Genomic DNA, 14,437 nt, shown 5'->3' with positions numbered 1-14,437 from the left:
TAACAGCAGCGAGCAGCCCTTAGAGAGCCCGTGAAGGTTTCCAGAGCATTTGACACATGTTATTTCATTTGATCCTCATAACAATCTCTCCCCTTCCTCACCTCTGCCTCGAAGCCTCCCTGGCTTTCTTCAAGACTTAGCTCAGACCTAACCTTTGGCTGGAGGCCTCCCCCCATGGTCCACTCAGTGCCTTCCCTCTGAAATGACCTCCCATTTACACTGGATGCATCTTTCATGCACATAGTTGTTAGTGTGCTGTCTCCTGAGTAGGAACGTGAGCCCTGAAAGGATAGGGGATATGAGGTTTGGGTTTTTTGGCCCTTTTTTTTGTAGTGTATACCCAGCGCTTAGCACAGGGCCTGAGACACGATAAGAGTTTAATAAATGCTTACTGACTGAGTGACTGTCTGGGGAATCAGTTTTCTCATCTGTGACAACATCAAGAAGATAACCTCTATAGTACTGTCAAAATGTAAGCTTCTTGAGGGCAGGAACTGTGCTTTTGCCCCTTTCTTTGACTCTCCAGCACTTAGTATAGTGTCTGGAATATAGTAGGTGCTTAATAAATGCTTGTTGACTGTCAACAATTCAGTGAAGTATTTGCTATTAGGATCTCCATTTTACAGAGGAGGAGATCGAGGCAGGCAAAGGTTAAATGACTTGCCCAGGGTCACACAGCTAGTAGTGTCTGAGGTTGTAGATAGAGTGACAGACTTGAAGCTAAGGAGACCTCATTTTAAGTCTTATATCTTACACTTAACTATCTCTGTGTCAAAGGGCAAATTCTTCAATCTTTCTCAGAGCCTTAGTTTCTTTATTTGTAAAAGAGGGGGTGGTGAAATATGTCAAGAAATTGTGTACTAGGAAGAGAAGATGGGCTAGTCACATGAGGGATGACAGATGGACAAAGTACTTTCTTTTTTTTTCAGAGCAATGAGGGTTAAGTGACCTGCCCAGGGTCACACAGCTAGTAAGTGTCAAGTGTCTGAGGCCAGATTTGAACTCAGGTCCTCCTGAATCCAGGGCCAATACTTTATCCACTGCACCACTTAGCTGCCCCTCTTTCTTTTCTTTCTTTCTTTCTTTCTTTCTTTCTTTCTTTCTTTCTTTCTTTCTTTCTTTCTTTCTTTCTTTCTTTCCCTCCCTCCCTCCCTTCCTTCCTTCCTTCCTTCTGGACAAAGTGCTACTTGGCATTCTAAGCCCTTCATAACCTAGCCCGCCTCCTCCCGCCCACCTTCCACCTTTCTAGCCTTCTCACACGATGACATATACTTGCTATTCCAGACATTCTCTGAGGTTGTCCCCTTTGCCTAGAAACCCTTCCTTCTCATCTCCAATATCTGTATGTTGTGATACCAAAATCAGCATTCTTTCCATTGCTGTTTCACTGAATGAATGGAGACTTTCATTGTTCATTCGTTTAAGTCGTGTCCAATACTTTGTGACCCCGTTTTTCTTGGCAGAGATACTGGAGTGGTTTGCCATTTCTTTCTCCAGCTCATTTGACAGATGAGGAAACAGGCAAACAGGGTGAAGTGACTTGCCCAGGGTCACACAGCTACTAAGTGTCAGAGTGGAAAACTGGGGGGCAACTGCATTTGTACTGTGCATGCTGGAAAGTGCCTGGTGCTGGGGATGGTGAGGTTACCTGGAAGATGGGGTATTTCACATAATTGATCTCAATGCACGTGCTGTCATTTGTTGGCTTGGTGGACAGGAGTGCCTTGAACCTAAACAAGAGAAAAAAAAGTATGAAAAGCATAGTCAATCAGAAACCTGGCTTCTTCTGATTACTGACCAAATGGAGCAGTGCTGCTTCTTCTCCATGCTAATATCTGGAAATACACAGATAAGACACCAGACTTGATAGAGAGCATGGCTTGTCATCAGGAAGACTAGGGTTTAAATCTCACTTTGGATCCCACTCATTGTGTGAGCTTGGGTAAGAAGTCAAAGACCTCTCTGGGCCCCTAGGATTAATCTACAGTCATAGATGGGTGGTGATTGGTGTGGAAGGGGGGATGTTCTCACACCACAAATTCCTGCCCTGATGAGATCATTGATCCATCCTATATGTGCATCAGACATTCTCTTTTTATTATGTCTCATTTGTGTCTCCTATGGGGAGTCCCAAAAAGTATTAGGGCAGTTTTAAGCTTAAATAAACCTTTGGGGATACCCTGTATTTGACAAACATCAGTGGTGTGAAAGGTGGACTGGTCTTGAGTCAGACAAGTTGGTCTCTCCAACTCAGACCTGGGAAAGAATCCATTGCCCTGAGGACTAGAGAACTTGCCACATTATAGAATGAGTTGAAGGAGAAGTCTTAAGGAAGGACATCATGCTTGTCTTCAAGTATTTTAAGGGCTATAATATGGGAAAACAATTCAAAGAATCTTTGAGTTGGAAGGGACCTCAGAGGTTAAACCGGAGTTCTTATACCTAATGCCTGAGTGACTTGGAACAAGTAATTTGAATTCTATGGGCCTTATCTGTAAACTATTTTATTGTTTGTTTGTTTGTTTTTTGCAGGCAATGGGGGTTAAGTGACTTGCCCAGGGTCACACAGCTAGTAAGTGTCAAGTGTCTGAGGCCGGATTTGAACTCAGGTACTCCTGAATCCAGGGCCGGTGCTTTAACCACTGCGCCATCTAGCTGCCCCTGTAAACTATTTTTAAAAATTAGATGAGTAAACAGAAGTTCAGAGAGGTTTTGTGACAAAGAAATCACACAACAGTAGTAAGTAGAATTTGAATCCAGGTCCTGACTACAAATCAATTCTGTTCTTTCTGTCTCTCTCTTTCCCTTCCTCTCTTTCCACCCCTGCAACCCCCTGGGTTCTATTCCATGAATCATGTGAAAATGTTAATGTTCAATAAAGCTTCCCTAATATTTGGACTAATTCTATGGTGTGCGAATTGAATTAGTGAGAAATTAATCAATCAATCAATCAATCAATCAATCAATCAATCTCCCTAATCCATTCTTCCTTCCTTCCTTCCCTCCCTCCCTAACTTCCTACCATTTCTTGCTTTGTCTTTCCTTCCCTGAAATATTTTTTTATCTCCATGGCTTGTTTTTATTGTTTTCCTCTTAATATTTCTTTTTTTAAATCATAAAAGTATTTTATTATTTACCAGTTAAATGCATAGTTTCCAACATTAATTTTTATAAGATTTCTAGTTCCAAATTTTCCTCCCTCTCTTCTCTCCCCAAGACAGAGAGCAATCTGATATAAGTTATATATGTACAATGACATTAAACATATTCCCTGAAATATTTTAAATGTTTTTTTCCTTTACATTGCTGACACTTCCTAATGACACTCCTCTCTCTCCCACACATCACAGAGCCCTTTCTTTTAATAAGGACATACAATTAAGCAAGATCAGTCCACAAGGGGCAGCTAGGTGGCACAGTGGATAAAGCACTGGTCCTGGATTCAGGAGGCCCTTAGTTCAAATCCGGCCTCAGAAACTTGACACTTCTTAGCTGTGTGACCCTGGCCAAGTCACTTAACCCCAATTCTCTCTCTCTCTCTCTCTCTCTCTCTCTCTCTCTCTCTCTCTCACACACACACACACACACACACACACACACACACACACACACACACACACACACACAAGAAAGCCAAGATCAGTCCACAAGCTGGCCATATCCAACAATGCATGCCTCATCCCACTCCTATAGTCCGTCACTTCTCTGCCCAGAGGTGGGAGGCATGCCATCTTTTTCCACTGGCATTCAGGAGACTGATCCCATGATCATGGGTCCTCAATTCTCTCACTTGCTAAGTGATCTAGCCCACAAATCTCCTCCCACCCCCTTTTCCTTTCTGGAAACAAATGAATGGTTGCAGTCCCAGCTTCAGAAATGACCAAGACTGACTTCCAAAATGAGACCAAGCACTTACCTGGGAGATGCAGTAAACAATAACACTTTGTGTGCATAAAATGGTCTTCCCTCCACCAGAAAGGTAACATCTGACATCTCTTTGTTGTTGAGAAAATGAGGATCTAGACAGAAGGAAAGGGAGCAGGGGAGAAGCTTTAGTCCAGAGCAGAGAGAAGATTTACTTTCTGTAATACGTATGCTCACTGATGGGGAAAATGGTGCTTATGGGATTGGTCTTTGAAGCCACAGATCGCTACCTGGGATGGGAAACAGAACTCAGTCAAAGGTAAACCCAAGCTGCTGACATAGACTCTTTCATATGAAGTCTTAAACGGTTTACTCTCTGCCAGAGGGCAGACATGCTGTATTTCCTTTGAATCCTCACCTAGAGTCAGAACCCAGTTGGTTTTGAGATTTGAAAGGTAAACATCTCTCCCATCACTCTCTTCTGTAAGAATGAAATTTAGGCTCTTCTTCATTTCTCATAGGATCATAGCTGTAACAGAGCTAGCTAATAGCTAGAATTTATATAGTGTTTTAAGGTGTGGAAAGCATTTTACAGCTATTATCTCATTTGATCCTCATAGACAACCAAGGTAGGGGGTATTATTATCCTCATTACGCACATGAGGAAACTGAGGCAGGCAGAATAAATACCTTGTCTATCACACAACTAATAGGTATTTAAAGCTGGATTTGAACTCAGGTCTTCCTGACTCAAGGTCCAGTGATTTTAGCTAGATGAAAGCTAGAAAGAAGCACCAGACACGATCACAACCAAGTCCTGCTTCTCTAGATGAGAAAATTCAGGTGGATGAGATTGCCAGCAAGTCTCTTTTTATTTCTTGATCAATGAGTCTTAGTTTACCTTTTCCTCATGGTCATGAAAATGTCCACATGGGATTGGCCAAATTAGCCAAGATATTCCATATGATATTCCTTCCAGGTGCAAAACTTCCTAAGGATGTGCTTAGAGAAAGAAGCAGGTGGATGTATTTCCTTCCTCTCTCACCCCCTCCCCTCCATCTAGTTTCCCTTCCTCCCCTCCCCTCCCCTCTCTTCTATCTAAACATCCTCTTCTCTGCTTCCGTGTTGCAAAGAGGCAACTGGGTAGTAACTTACCTAGACGGGAAGTCTGCTTACGCTTTATCTCCACCAGTTTGGGGATGGGATAAGGCCCATAACAATGAGTAAAGATGACGCATAGCTGCTGACTGATCACTTCATTCTAAGGAAGAGAGACACGAATGTTCAGAGCTGGAGGATTCCCAGGGCCTGGCCTAAGCTGTCTGTCACAATTTGAGTGTCTCCACATTCAGCATTAAGGAAAGTGAAGTCCTGGGTGAGGGTGGGAGGAACCTCTTTTCCTTTGGAAATGTTAGCAAGTCTTCTGTAGGGAACTGAACTTGGCATTAAAACTACTTTCTGGGGCAGCTAGATGGTGCAGTGGATAAAGCACCGGCCCTGGATTCAGGAGTACCTGAGTTCAAATCCGGCCTCAGACACTTGACACTTACTAGCTGTGTGACCTTGGGCAAGTCACTTAACCCCCATTGCCCCACAAAATTAAAAAAAAATTAAAAACTACTTTCTTAGGGGGCAGCTAGGTGGCACAGTGGATAAAGCACTGGCCCTGGATTCAGGAAGACTTGAGTTCAAATCTGGTCTCAGACACTCAACACTTCCTAGCTGTGTGACCCTGGGCAAGTCACTTTGGGACTGCCTCACCAAAAAAAAAAAAAAAAAAAAAAAGGAAAAAAAAAAAGAAAAGAAAGAAAAAAGAAAAAAACTTCTTTCTTATCCCAGTGGGACAAGGACTGGCTTTCTAGAGTTGCCCATGTTCTATTTTAGTAGGCCTGGTTTCTAAGGGGTCTCTGGGAAAAGAGGTTTGATTAACGGGGATCTGATCCCCATCTAAGTCACACTGTCTTGTTCTGTTTATTTAACATCCATTAGAAAGTAGGTTTTTTTGTGGGTCACAGCAGACAAAAATCAAGTTTAGTTTCTAAACATAACTGCCTTTATTGCTTTAGCTCACGGGTTTTAGCAAACAGGGATTCCCCATTCAATAGCAGTAGATGATTGCTCCTGGCACATTGACAAAGCTCTCTATGAAGAAGCCATAAATAACCACAAGTTTAGTGCCCTTAATACCTAAAATATGGGCATGAGGTGCTTGCAGCAGCCAGGGATCTTTGGAGAGTTCAGTTGTTTTGCAATGTGACGTGGTTGTGGAAGAAGCATTGTCTGAGGACCCGGTCCCAGCTCTGTGACCCATAACCTGGGAGACCTTGGGTCACTTACCTTTTTTTGCAAGGCAATGAGGGTTAAGTGACTTGCCCAGGATCACATAGCTAGCAAATGTCAAGTGTCTGAGGTCACATTTGAACTCAGGTCCTCCTGAATCCAGGGTCAGTGCTTTATCCACTGTGCCACCTAGCTGCCCTAGGGTCACTTACCTTCTTGGGCCTAAATATAAAATTTCTAAAGAGAGGATTGGGTAGATGGCTTCTGAGGTCTCTTCTACCTCTAAATTTATGGTCACTTACATCCTATGATCCTCGGAAAGTTACTGAAATGGATATCCCAAAGTACAGGCAACTCTCAACAATTCAGGGGCTGATTAGCTAGAGTCTGGATTATTCAGGCCCTTCCCTTCTATTTCCTCCTTCTGCTCCTTCATCTTTTAGTTCTTTTACTGCCTCCCCTCCCCCCCCCCCCCGCCCCACTGTTCTACCGACCACTTTTTTGGCCATATTTGAACATATTCACCAATAGAATGGAAGCCTCTTAAGGGCTTGGACTGTTGCCTTTCTGTCCTTATATCCTCAGCACCCTGGACAGCGCCTGACATTTAATACATGCTGGGTGAGCTGATTTGTCATTTCTGTTCACTGGTCTTCCCCATCAGTGGACAGAGAAGATAACATAAGGCCTTTGTTGATCACTTTTTTTTTTAGTGAGGCAATTGGGGTTAAATGACTTGCCCAGGGTCACACAGCTAGTAAGGCCGCATTTGAACTCAGGTACTCCTGATTCCAGGGCCGGTGCTCTATCCACTGTGCCACCTAGCTGCCCCATGATCACTTCTTTCCTCTCCCAGATGCTAGTGTCTCCTTCATAGAATTACCAAGTGCATTTTTGGGACCAGGTATGTCGTTTCTTTGGCATGGTCAACTCTTTGTGAGTAAACTCCCTCTCTGTACCTGCTTCACAGTTTATGGTCTTGAAGAACTGCCTTGGGCACCAAAAGGTTAAGTGATTTGCCTAGCATCAAACAGCTGGTATTTGTCAGAGGGAAGACTTGAACCCAGATTTTCCTGATGTGGAAGCCAATTCTCTGTCTACTACACCACACTGTCTCTCACCTGGTATTGTTTTTGTCAGTATCCCTATTCAGGTGCTGTCATTGTTCATTTCACTTAGTCACTTTCCCCTCAATCAAATAGAAGCTATTTGAGGGCAGGGCAGGGACCATTTCATTTTTTTCTCCTTTGTTTTCTTAGGCCCCAGCACAGAGAGGCCGCCTGATAAATGTTGATTGAATTGAAATTAGTGGCCTCCCTAACTAAATCTGTTTAAGCTTAAAGTGAATTGTCTCTGTAGGTAAGAGGCATGTATGTAATTAGCACCAGTTAAAAGCTGTGCAAAAGATGAGCCCCAAGGGGAGGAAGGGAGAAGTTGGAAGGTTTGGACCATGGCGGCCGCACATTGTACCCCCAAATGGATTTTGTCAGTTCTGTACTGAGGCCTTCTTGTAGCCACCTGGAATTCATCAACGGGGAGCCACAAACTGGCGCTTTTGTCTCTGCCTGGGCAAGAAGCCAACCGTCTCCTTAGAGAGGTGGGTTCAGGTACAGATGTGTCAGAGTGACCAAAATGGCAGCTTCAGAAGCCAGGCTCTCTGTCCCTTGAGAGGAGCTGAGAAAAGGGCAGGACTGTGACAGTCATGCAGCCTCTGCTCTACTTGAGTCTCCTGAGGGCTCAGCCAGCTGACTCAATTGGAAGGGCAGGAGAGTTGTGGAATCCTGTTCTAACAAGCTGGGCCATTGGGGACACAGCACTCTGTTAGTAATGGTTAGCAGCACACAGTCATGCTGTACCTGGCGTTCCATCCACACATGGAAAATGTAGGAAGCACATGTATGGAGAAAGACTCTGGTCCATGGGCCTCTTAACTGTATAGATACACAGAAGGAAGGGTCACACGGGATTACTAGAACACTGTTTTCCAGGTGGGATAACTCTTCCTGTCCTTGTTCTTTAATTCAATTTGATTCAGCATTTCTTTTTTCTTTTTTTTTTGTGGAGCATTGGGGGGTTAAGTGACTTGCCCAGGGTCACACAGCTAGTAAGTGTCAAGTGTCTGATGCCGGATTTGAACTCAGGTCCTCCTGAATCCAGGGCCGGTGCTCTATCCACTGTGCCACCTAGCTGCCCCTGATTCAGCATTTATTAAGGTATAGTGGAGAGAGAGAGGTGGCCTTAGAGTCAGATGGGTTCAAGTCTTGCTTCAGATACATGCTAAGGATATGATCATGGGCAAACTGTTCAACCACTCTTGGTGGCAGCCGACTTTCTAAATCTAGGTGCTAGATCTGATTTTATAGAGAGAGATTCCATACCAGTAGTGTTCAATGCGGATAAAATCCCAGGAATAGAGATAGGATGAAAGATAATGGTGAAGAAGATAGTAGAGATTATGAAGGTGATAAAGATGAACACAGAGAAGGAGGCAGAATGATGATGATGAGGAAGAGGATCAGGAGGAGAATGAGAAGAATGGAAGAAGAGATAGAGGGTGAATAAGAATGGAGGAAAAATAAGAATGAAGGAGAAAGGAAGAGGAGGAGGAGGAAGGAGAGAAAGAAGAGGAAGGAGGAGGAAGATAACTGCGTTAGGTGCTGGAGACACGAAGACAAAAATAAAGCAGAACTACCCTCAGGTAGCTTACATTCTATTACAGGGATACAACATGTAACATGTAACATAGAACATAGAACAAAGAAGGAGGTGGTGACTAAGCTGTGCTTTGAAGGAAGCTAGGGAATCTAAGACACAGATACTGGGTGAACACATTCTAGTGCAAAAAGATGGCAGCAAGAGCCAGCAAGTCATGCAGAGGGAACAGTGAATGGGTCAATTTGACTGCATGCAGGGCAATAATATGAAATAAAGACCAGAAAGGTAGGTGGGAGCCAGGTTGTGAAGGGCATGAAGTGCCTCACTACTGACTTTGTTTATTATCCTAGAGGCAACAGGAAGCCAATGGAGATTTTAAATGTGCTCAACCCATTCTGTGGATTCACATGGGTTCCAATTTCCTCAAGATCTGAAGACTGCAGGAGAGCTCAAAGGGAAGACTGTCAAAAAGCACAGGTCCATAACAGATATCATCCTAAAGTTTCTGAGTCCTAGAATCCTAGTTTGCATTGATCTGGAAGAGGACATTTCACAGATGGAAAAGTTGAGGCCTAGAGAAGCTGAAGGAGAGAGAGACTGGATCAGTCCCTCACAAGATCACATTTCTTAGCTTTGGAAAATAGAGCCAGGCCTCCATGGATATTTGGGCTCAACAGTATGTGTCTTCCTTCTTTAAGTTCATGTTCCTTCTCATACTGTGTGAATCTTGTCCTGATCTTTCCCTACATCTTTTTGATCTTTCCCACCTCTAGGAGGGGCCCTTCTTCCTGGTCTTTGATCATTGTTTGGATACTCCCTTGAACCCTCCATCTCATGGCTCTTACCTCCCTTCCTGGCTTCATGTGTCTTTAATATTCTTTATATCACTTCTAGAACACAAATCATCTTGGTTAATGTGCTTCATCTTACTTATGCCCATTATGTGGTCTTTTCTTTGTCTTTTAGGGTTTTTTCCTTCCATTTTTGTCAACGTCAATGAAATTGATGACCTCATTTCCCATGAGCCACTTTGGAATTCCTATTTACTCCTTTCTAATAAGCTCATTGCTAATAGGGATCATTTCATCTTTCAGAATTGCATGATGCATATCAAGCACAGTGGCTGGAACACATTAAGTGTTTAATAAATGCTTGTTGACTGATTGAAATCACAGGATCTCAGTAGTGGAAGGGACCTCATTGATCATTGAAGCCAACAAGTACCTGAACAGGAACAACTTCTGTAACAACCTCTGACAAGTGGTCTCACCCAGCCTTTATTTAAAGACCTCCACTGAGGGGGCTCTCACTACTTCCCAAGGCATCTCATTCCATTTGGAGCCATTTTCTCATTGTTACGGAGGTTTTCTCTGACATCCAGCCTAAATCTGCTAATTTTTCTGTCATCTGGGGCCAATAAGAGCAAGTCTAAATTCTTTTCTACATCACCGTCTTTCAAATATTTGAAGAGGACTCATGTCACTTCTTCTCCAAGTTAAGCATCCTTGGTTGTTTCAACTGATCCTCACAGTGTAGAACCATGAAGCTCTTTGGATGCCTTTTTCTGGATAACCTGAACTGTAAGGACTCTTAGACATTGTTTGAGCAGTGCTGAGCATGAGATAGAGTTTTGGATTTGAGAGTTGAGGACCTGGATTCAAATCCCACCTCTCACCATTATTAGCTGTGAGACCCAGGAAAAATCATTTATTCTCTCTCAGTCTTTTCATATGTAAAACAATAGGGATTTGGACTCAATGGTTTTTAAGATGCATTTCAGCTCTAAATCTCCAATACTAAAAGCCCATGCTCAGTGCTAGCAGACAGTTAGTGCTTAAATAATTTTTGACTTGATCCTGTCATCTCTTCCAATCCACTCATTTTGTAGATAAGGGAAGTGAGGTTCATTTTACCCAAAGTCACACAGAGAGCAAGAAGCAGCTGAGGAAGGGCCACATAATGTCAAGTCAAGACAAGTCAACAAGCATTTATTAGGCATCTACTACGTGCTAGGCACTGTGCTAAGCAAATGATCATAGCACCATAGATTTGGAATTAGAAGGGACTTTAGAGGCCACTGAATCTGACCTTCTAATTTTACACATGAGAAAACTCTGGCCCATGGACTGAACATCCATTTGTAATCCATGGTTGAAGCTGTGCCAGGTTCCATAGGATTATGGATTTAGAGCTAGAAGGGGCCACTGAGTCCAACCCCCTCATTTTATCAGTGATCTATGGCCAAATCACCAGGAGGCAGTCGCTGTCTGAGAAGCAGGAACCCAACAAAGCAGGCCAGTGCCCTCCCAGGTGCACAGGAGCATTTGGTAGAGCTGTGTGGCTGCCATGTTCTCTCTTTGGGCATCCAGCCCAACAGAGAGCCCAGCCCCCTTCCATCCATACCTTGCTTGCCTTCAGGATCTCAAACATCAGTGGCAGGCCTTGGGTAATGAGCTCCTCTGTGTACTCTTCTTCTTGAATAGATTTAAACTCTTTTAATAAACACTGGATCAACGGCCTCCGGTGCTGCTGGAAAGAGACCCTCAAAGACTCCAGCCACGTATGCAGAGTCCACGGCACTCCTGTAGGGGTGATGAAGGGGATGGTGGAGAACGGGAAGGAAAGACAAAAACAACCACAAGGAAATGTGATTTTGAGCGGAAGCTCGGTCTTAGAACTATAACCAAGTCATCAGTAAACATTTACTAAGTCCTTACTGTGCGCCAGCACTGTGCTAAGCAAAGAAAAAACAACAAAAAAACCCAGTCCCTAGAGCTTGTACTGGGAATAAGAAAAAATTCAAAACCAGGCCCTGCCCTCAAGGAGTTTACATTCTAATGAGGGAGGCAAAATGGACATAAAGAAGAATAAGAGAAAGTGTGATTTAGTGGATAGAGTGCTCCACTTGGAGTTAGAAAGATTTGGGTTCAAATCTTGCATTATAGATGATTGCCTATGTGATGTTGTTGAGTTGTTTCAGTCACATCTGCCTCTTTGTGACCCCACGTGGGATTTTCTTGGCAAAGATACTGGAGAGATTTGCCATTTCCTTCTCTAGCTCATTTTACAGATGAGGAAACTGAGGCAAAGGGAGGTTAAGTGACTTGCCCAGGGTCACACAGCTAGTAAGTGTTTGAGGCTGGATTTGAACTCAGGAAGATGAGTCTTCCTGATTGCAAGCCCACTGTTCTATGCACTATAGCTGCCCATTGCTTATAGAACCCTATGTGAATCACCCTGTGGGTCTCAGTTTTCTTATCTGTAAAATGAGGGGGTTGGACATGATGACTTCTACGGTCCCTTCTGCCCTAAATGTGTGATCCTATGATATTTAACTCATGAAACCTGGGTAGTATTCTGCATCATCATACAATCCACCTCAAAGAGGCAATGTGGCCTAATGGAAGGTACATTCACTTTGGCGTCGGAGTACCCCTGGTTTGAATTCTGCCTCAGAGACTTAATGCCTATGTAACCCTGGGCAGTCAATCAACAAACATTTATTAAGCACCTGCTATATGCAAGCACTGTGCTAAGCACTGGGGATACAAAAAGAGGCAAAAGACAGTTCCTGCCCTCAAAGGTAGATGCTTCATCTCTCTTGGCCTTAGTTTCCTTGTCTGTAAAGTCTAGACAATAATACTCAGGCTCATGGGATTATTTATTGATTTAGAGCCAAAAGGGTCTTTGAAAACCTTTGAGTCCAACCCCTTCATTTTGTGGAAGAGGAGACTGAGGCAGAGCAGCTGAGACTTGCCCAGGGTTGCGTGGCTGGTAAGTGTCTGAGGTGGGCTCAGTCCATATCTTCCTGCCAGCTCCAGGGTCCTCTTGGCTCTGCCACACTGCCCTACCCCAGAGAAGGGGAGCCAAGGACTTTGTACATTTTAAAGGACTATATAAATGTAAGTTATTATTAACAACTGGTCCCCTGCTGAGTGCCCCCATATCTGACTATCATTCATCCCCATGGTAACAGCATCCTTGTCTCCATCCCCATCAGTCCATACGTAGAGGAGGGAACTCCCAGTGAGGAAACTCCCTTTACTAATGCAGATTGTTCCCTTCACTGAAACATACAGTCTTCTAGAGAAGTTAGGTGACTTGTCCAGAGACTAGCAATCGGTGTCTTGCTGACTCCAAGGCCATCCTTCTATCCATGAATGTCCCCTTTCTTCCTTGTTCATATAACTAATAATATATAGCATGGATATTATTGTTGTTCGCCATTAGACTCAGAGGGGAAGGGCTAGCTGTCTCCAAATAACTGAAAGGCTGTTGTGTAGAAGAGGAGTTATATAGAAGAAGAGATTCTGCTTGGCCCCAGGGAGCAAGACAAGAAGCCCAGGGTGGAAGTTGGGCCACTGAACAAGAGAGGCAGATTGCCACACGAGGAGAAACTTCCTGCTGATGAGCTGTCCCAAAGGAGAGGGGGCTGCCTCTATTGAGTTTCCTTTTGTTTGAGATATTCAAGCAGAGAAAGAGAGGAACTAGTGTTGACTTTGCTTTGGGGATATGGCAGAGGGGCATCTTGTCCTAATTCAGGTTGGTCCCTCAAGTCTCTCATAACACTGAGATTCTGGGCACTCCACATAGCTGCCCCTCTCTGAGATAATCAGTCCATTGCCTTCCCTTTTATGATTTTTCCCTTCTGTGCCTAGGAAGAGTAGGAGGCCAAAATGTAGACATTAATCTGGCTTCTGACATAAACTTGCTGTGTGACCTTTGGGGAGTCATTATCTTTATCTAGTGCTTCCCCTGTAAAATGAGGGGCCTGGACAGACTTCTCCTTAAGGGCTCTACTAACTCCAGGAGAAATCTTCCAATTTCCTGGTGGTGGCATAGAGAATAAGGTCAACAGCCTCAGTGAGGATGTTGAGGGGGGTGGTTCCTGAACCTCATTCTTGACACGGAAGCCCACTTGTGGCAAAGCACAGAGACCTGATTGTGGATGGAGCACAGCTGATGGGCCATTTTCACTGGGACAGAACGTGCTTGAAGAGGTCCTACATATATTATATATGTGTGTATGTGTGTGTTTTTGTGTGTGAATTTTTCATCACAAGTGTTCCCATAGGATCAGAAGGGTGAAATCCATTTTCCTCGATTCTCTCTCGTCCACAACATTTCTGTAATCCAGCATTCCTACATCACATTCTCCCCCTCCCCAACCACAAAGAAACCCACTCAAGCATCTGATTGTAGCAATTTCCCTCTCCCCACAATCCACCTATGATTTAAGGGCAGAGATGGGCGAGAGCATCTCACACGAAGCTGCCTATTTGGACCTAAGTTGCATAATCATGCAAAATGACTTCTCCATGCAAGCGCATGTAGCTTCTCGTATATTAAACTGCAGCAGAGAGAGAGAAAAAGAGAGAGAGAGAGAGAGAGAGAGAGAGAGAGAGAGAGAGAGAGAGAGAGAGAGAGAAAGAGAGAATGAGTTAGCGTTTTCAAAGGGGCACAGCTTGGCCAAAGTACAATTTTTTTTAAAAAAAGAAGGAAAGAAAGAAATCTTGGCAAGCTTGCTCAGCTCACATCCATTAGGCAACACCCTTCTCTTGGGCTGTGAGGCTGTATTTCCCACTTTCTTGGTCCGGTGGTTTCTGATAGTCCCAATTTCTATCTTTGGGTTTGAGGC

General features: G+C 43.9%; 1 protein-coding gene across 2 annotated transcripts in view; it reads right to left on the bottom strand.

Moving 5' to 3' along the window:
• The window catches only part of BTBD11 (BTB domain containing 11), a 306,362-nt gene that overhangs the window by 14,637 nt on the left and 277,288 nt on the right, over positions 1–14,437 (bottom strand). For both annotated transcript variants that reach the window (XM_043968397.1, XM_043968398.1), the window contains 4 exons: positions 11,203–11,381; positions 5,020–5,125; positions 3,917–4,019; positions 1,649–1,730 (listed from right to left, as the gene is read on the bottom strand). In XM_043968397.1, coding sequence (XP_043824332.1) covers positions 1,649–1,730; positions 3,917–4,019; positions 5,020–5,125; positions 11,203–11,381 — 470 coding nt within the window. The remainder of the gene's footprint in view (positions 1–1,648; positions 1,731–3,916; positions 4,020–5,019; positions 5,126–11,202; positions 11,382–14,437) is intronic.

This window comes from Dromiciops gliroides, chromosome 5 (assembly GCF_019393635.1).
Source record: "Dromiciops gliroides isolate mDroGli1 chromosome 5, mDroGli1.pri, whole genome shotgun sequence".
In the NCBI taxonomy this organism is placed as follows: domain Eukaryota; kingdom Metazoa; phylum Chordata; class Mammalia; order Microbiotheria; family Microbiotheriidae; genus Dromiciops; species Dromiciops gliroides.
The sequence above is the reverse complement of the archived record's forward strand: the minus strand, read 5'-3'. Positions and strand labels throughout refer to the sequence as shown.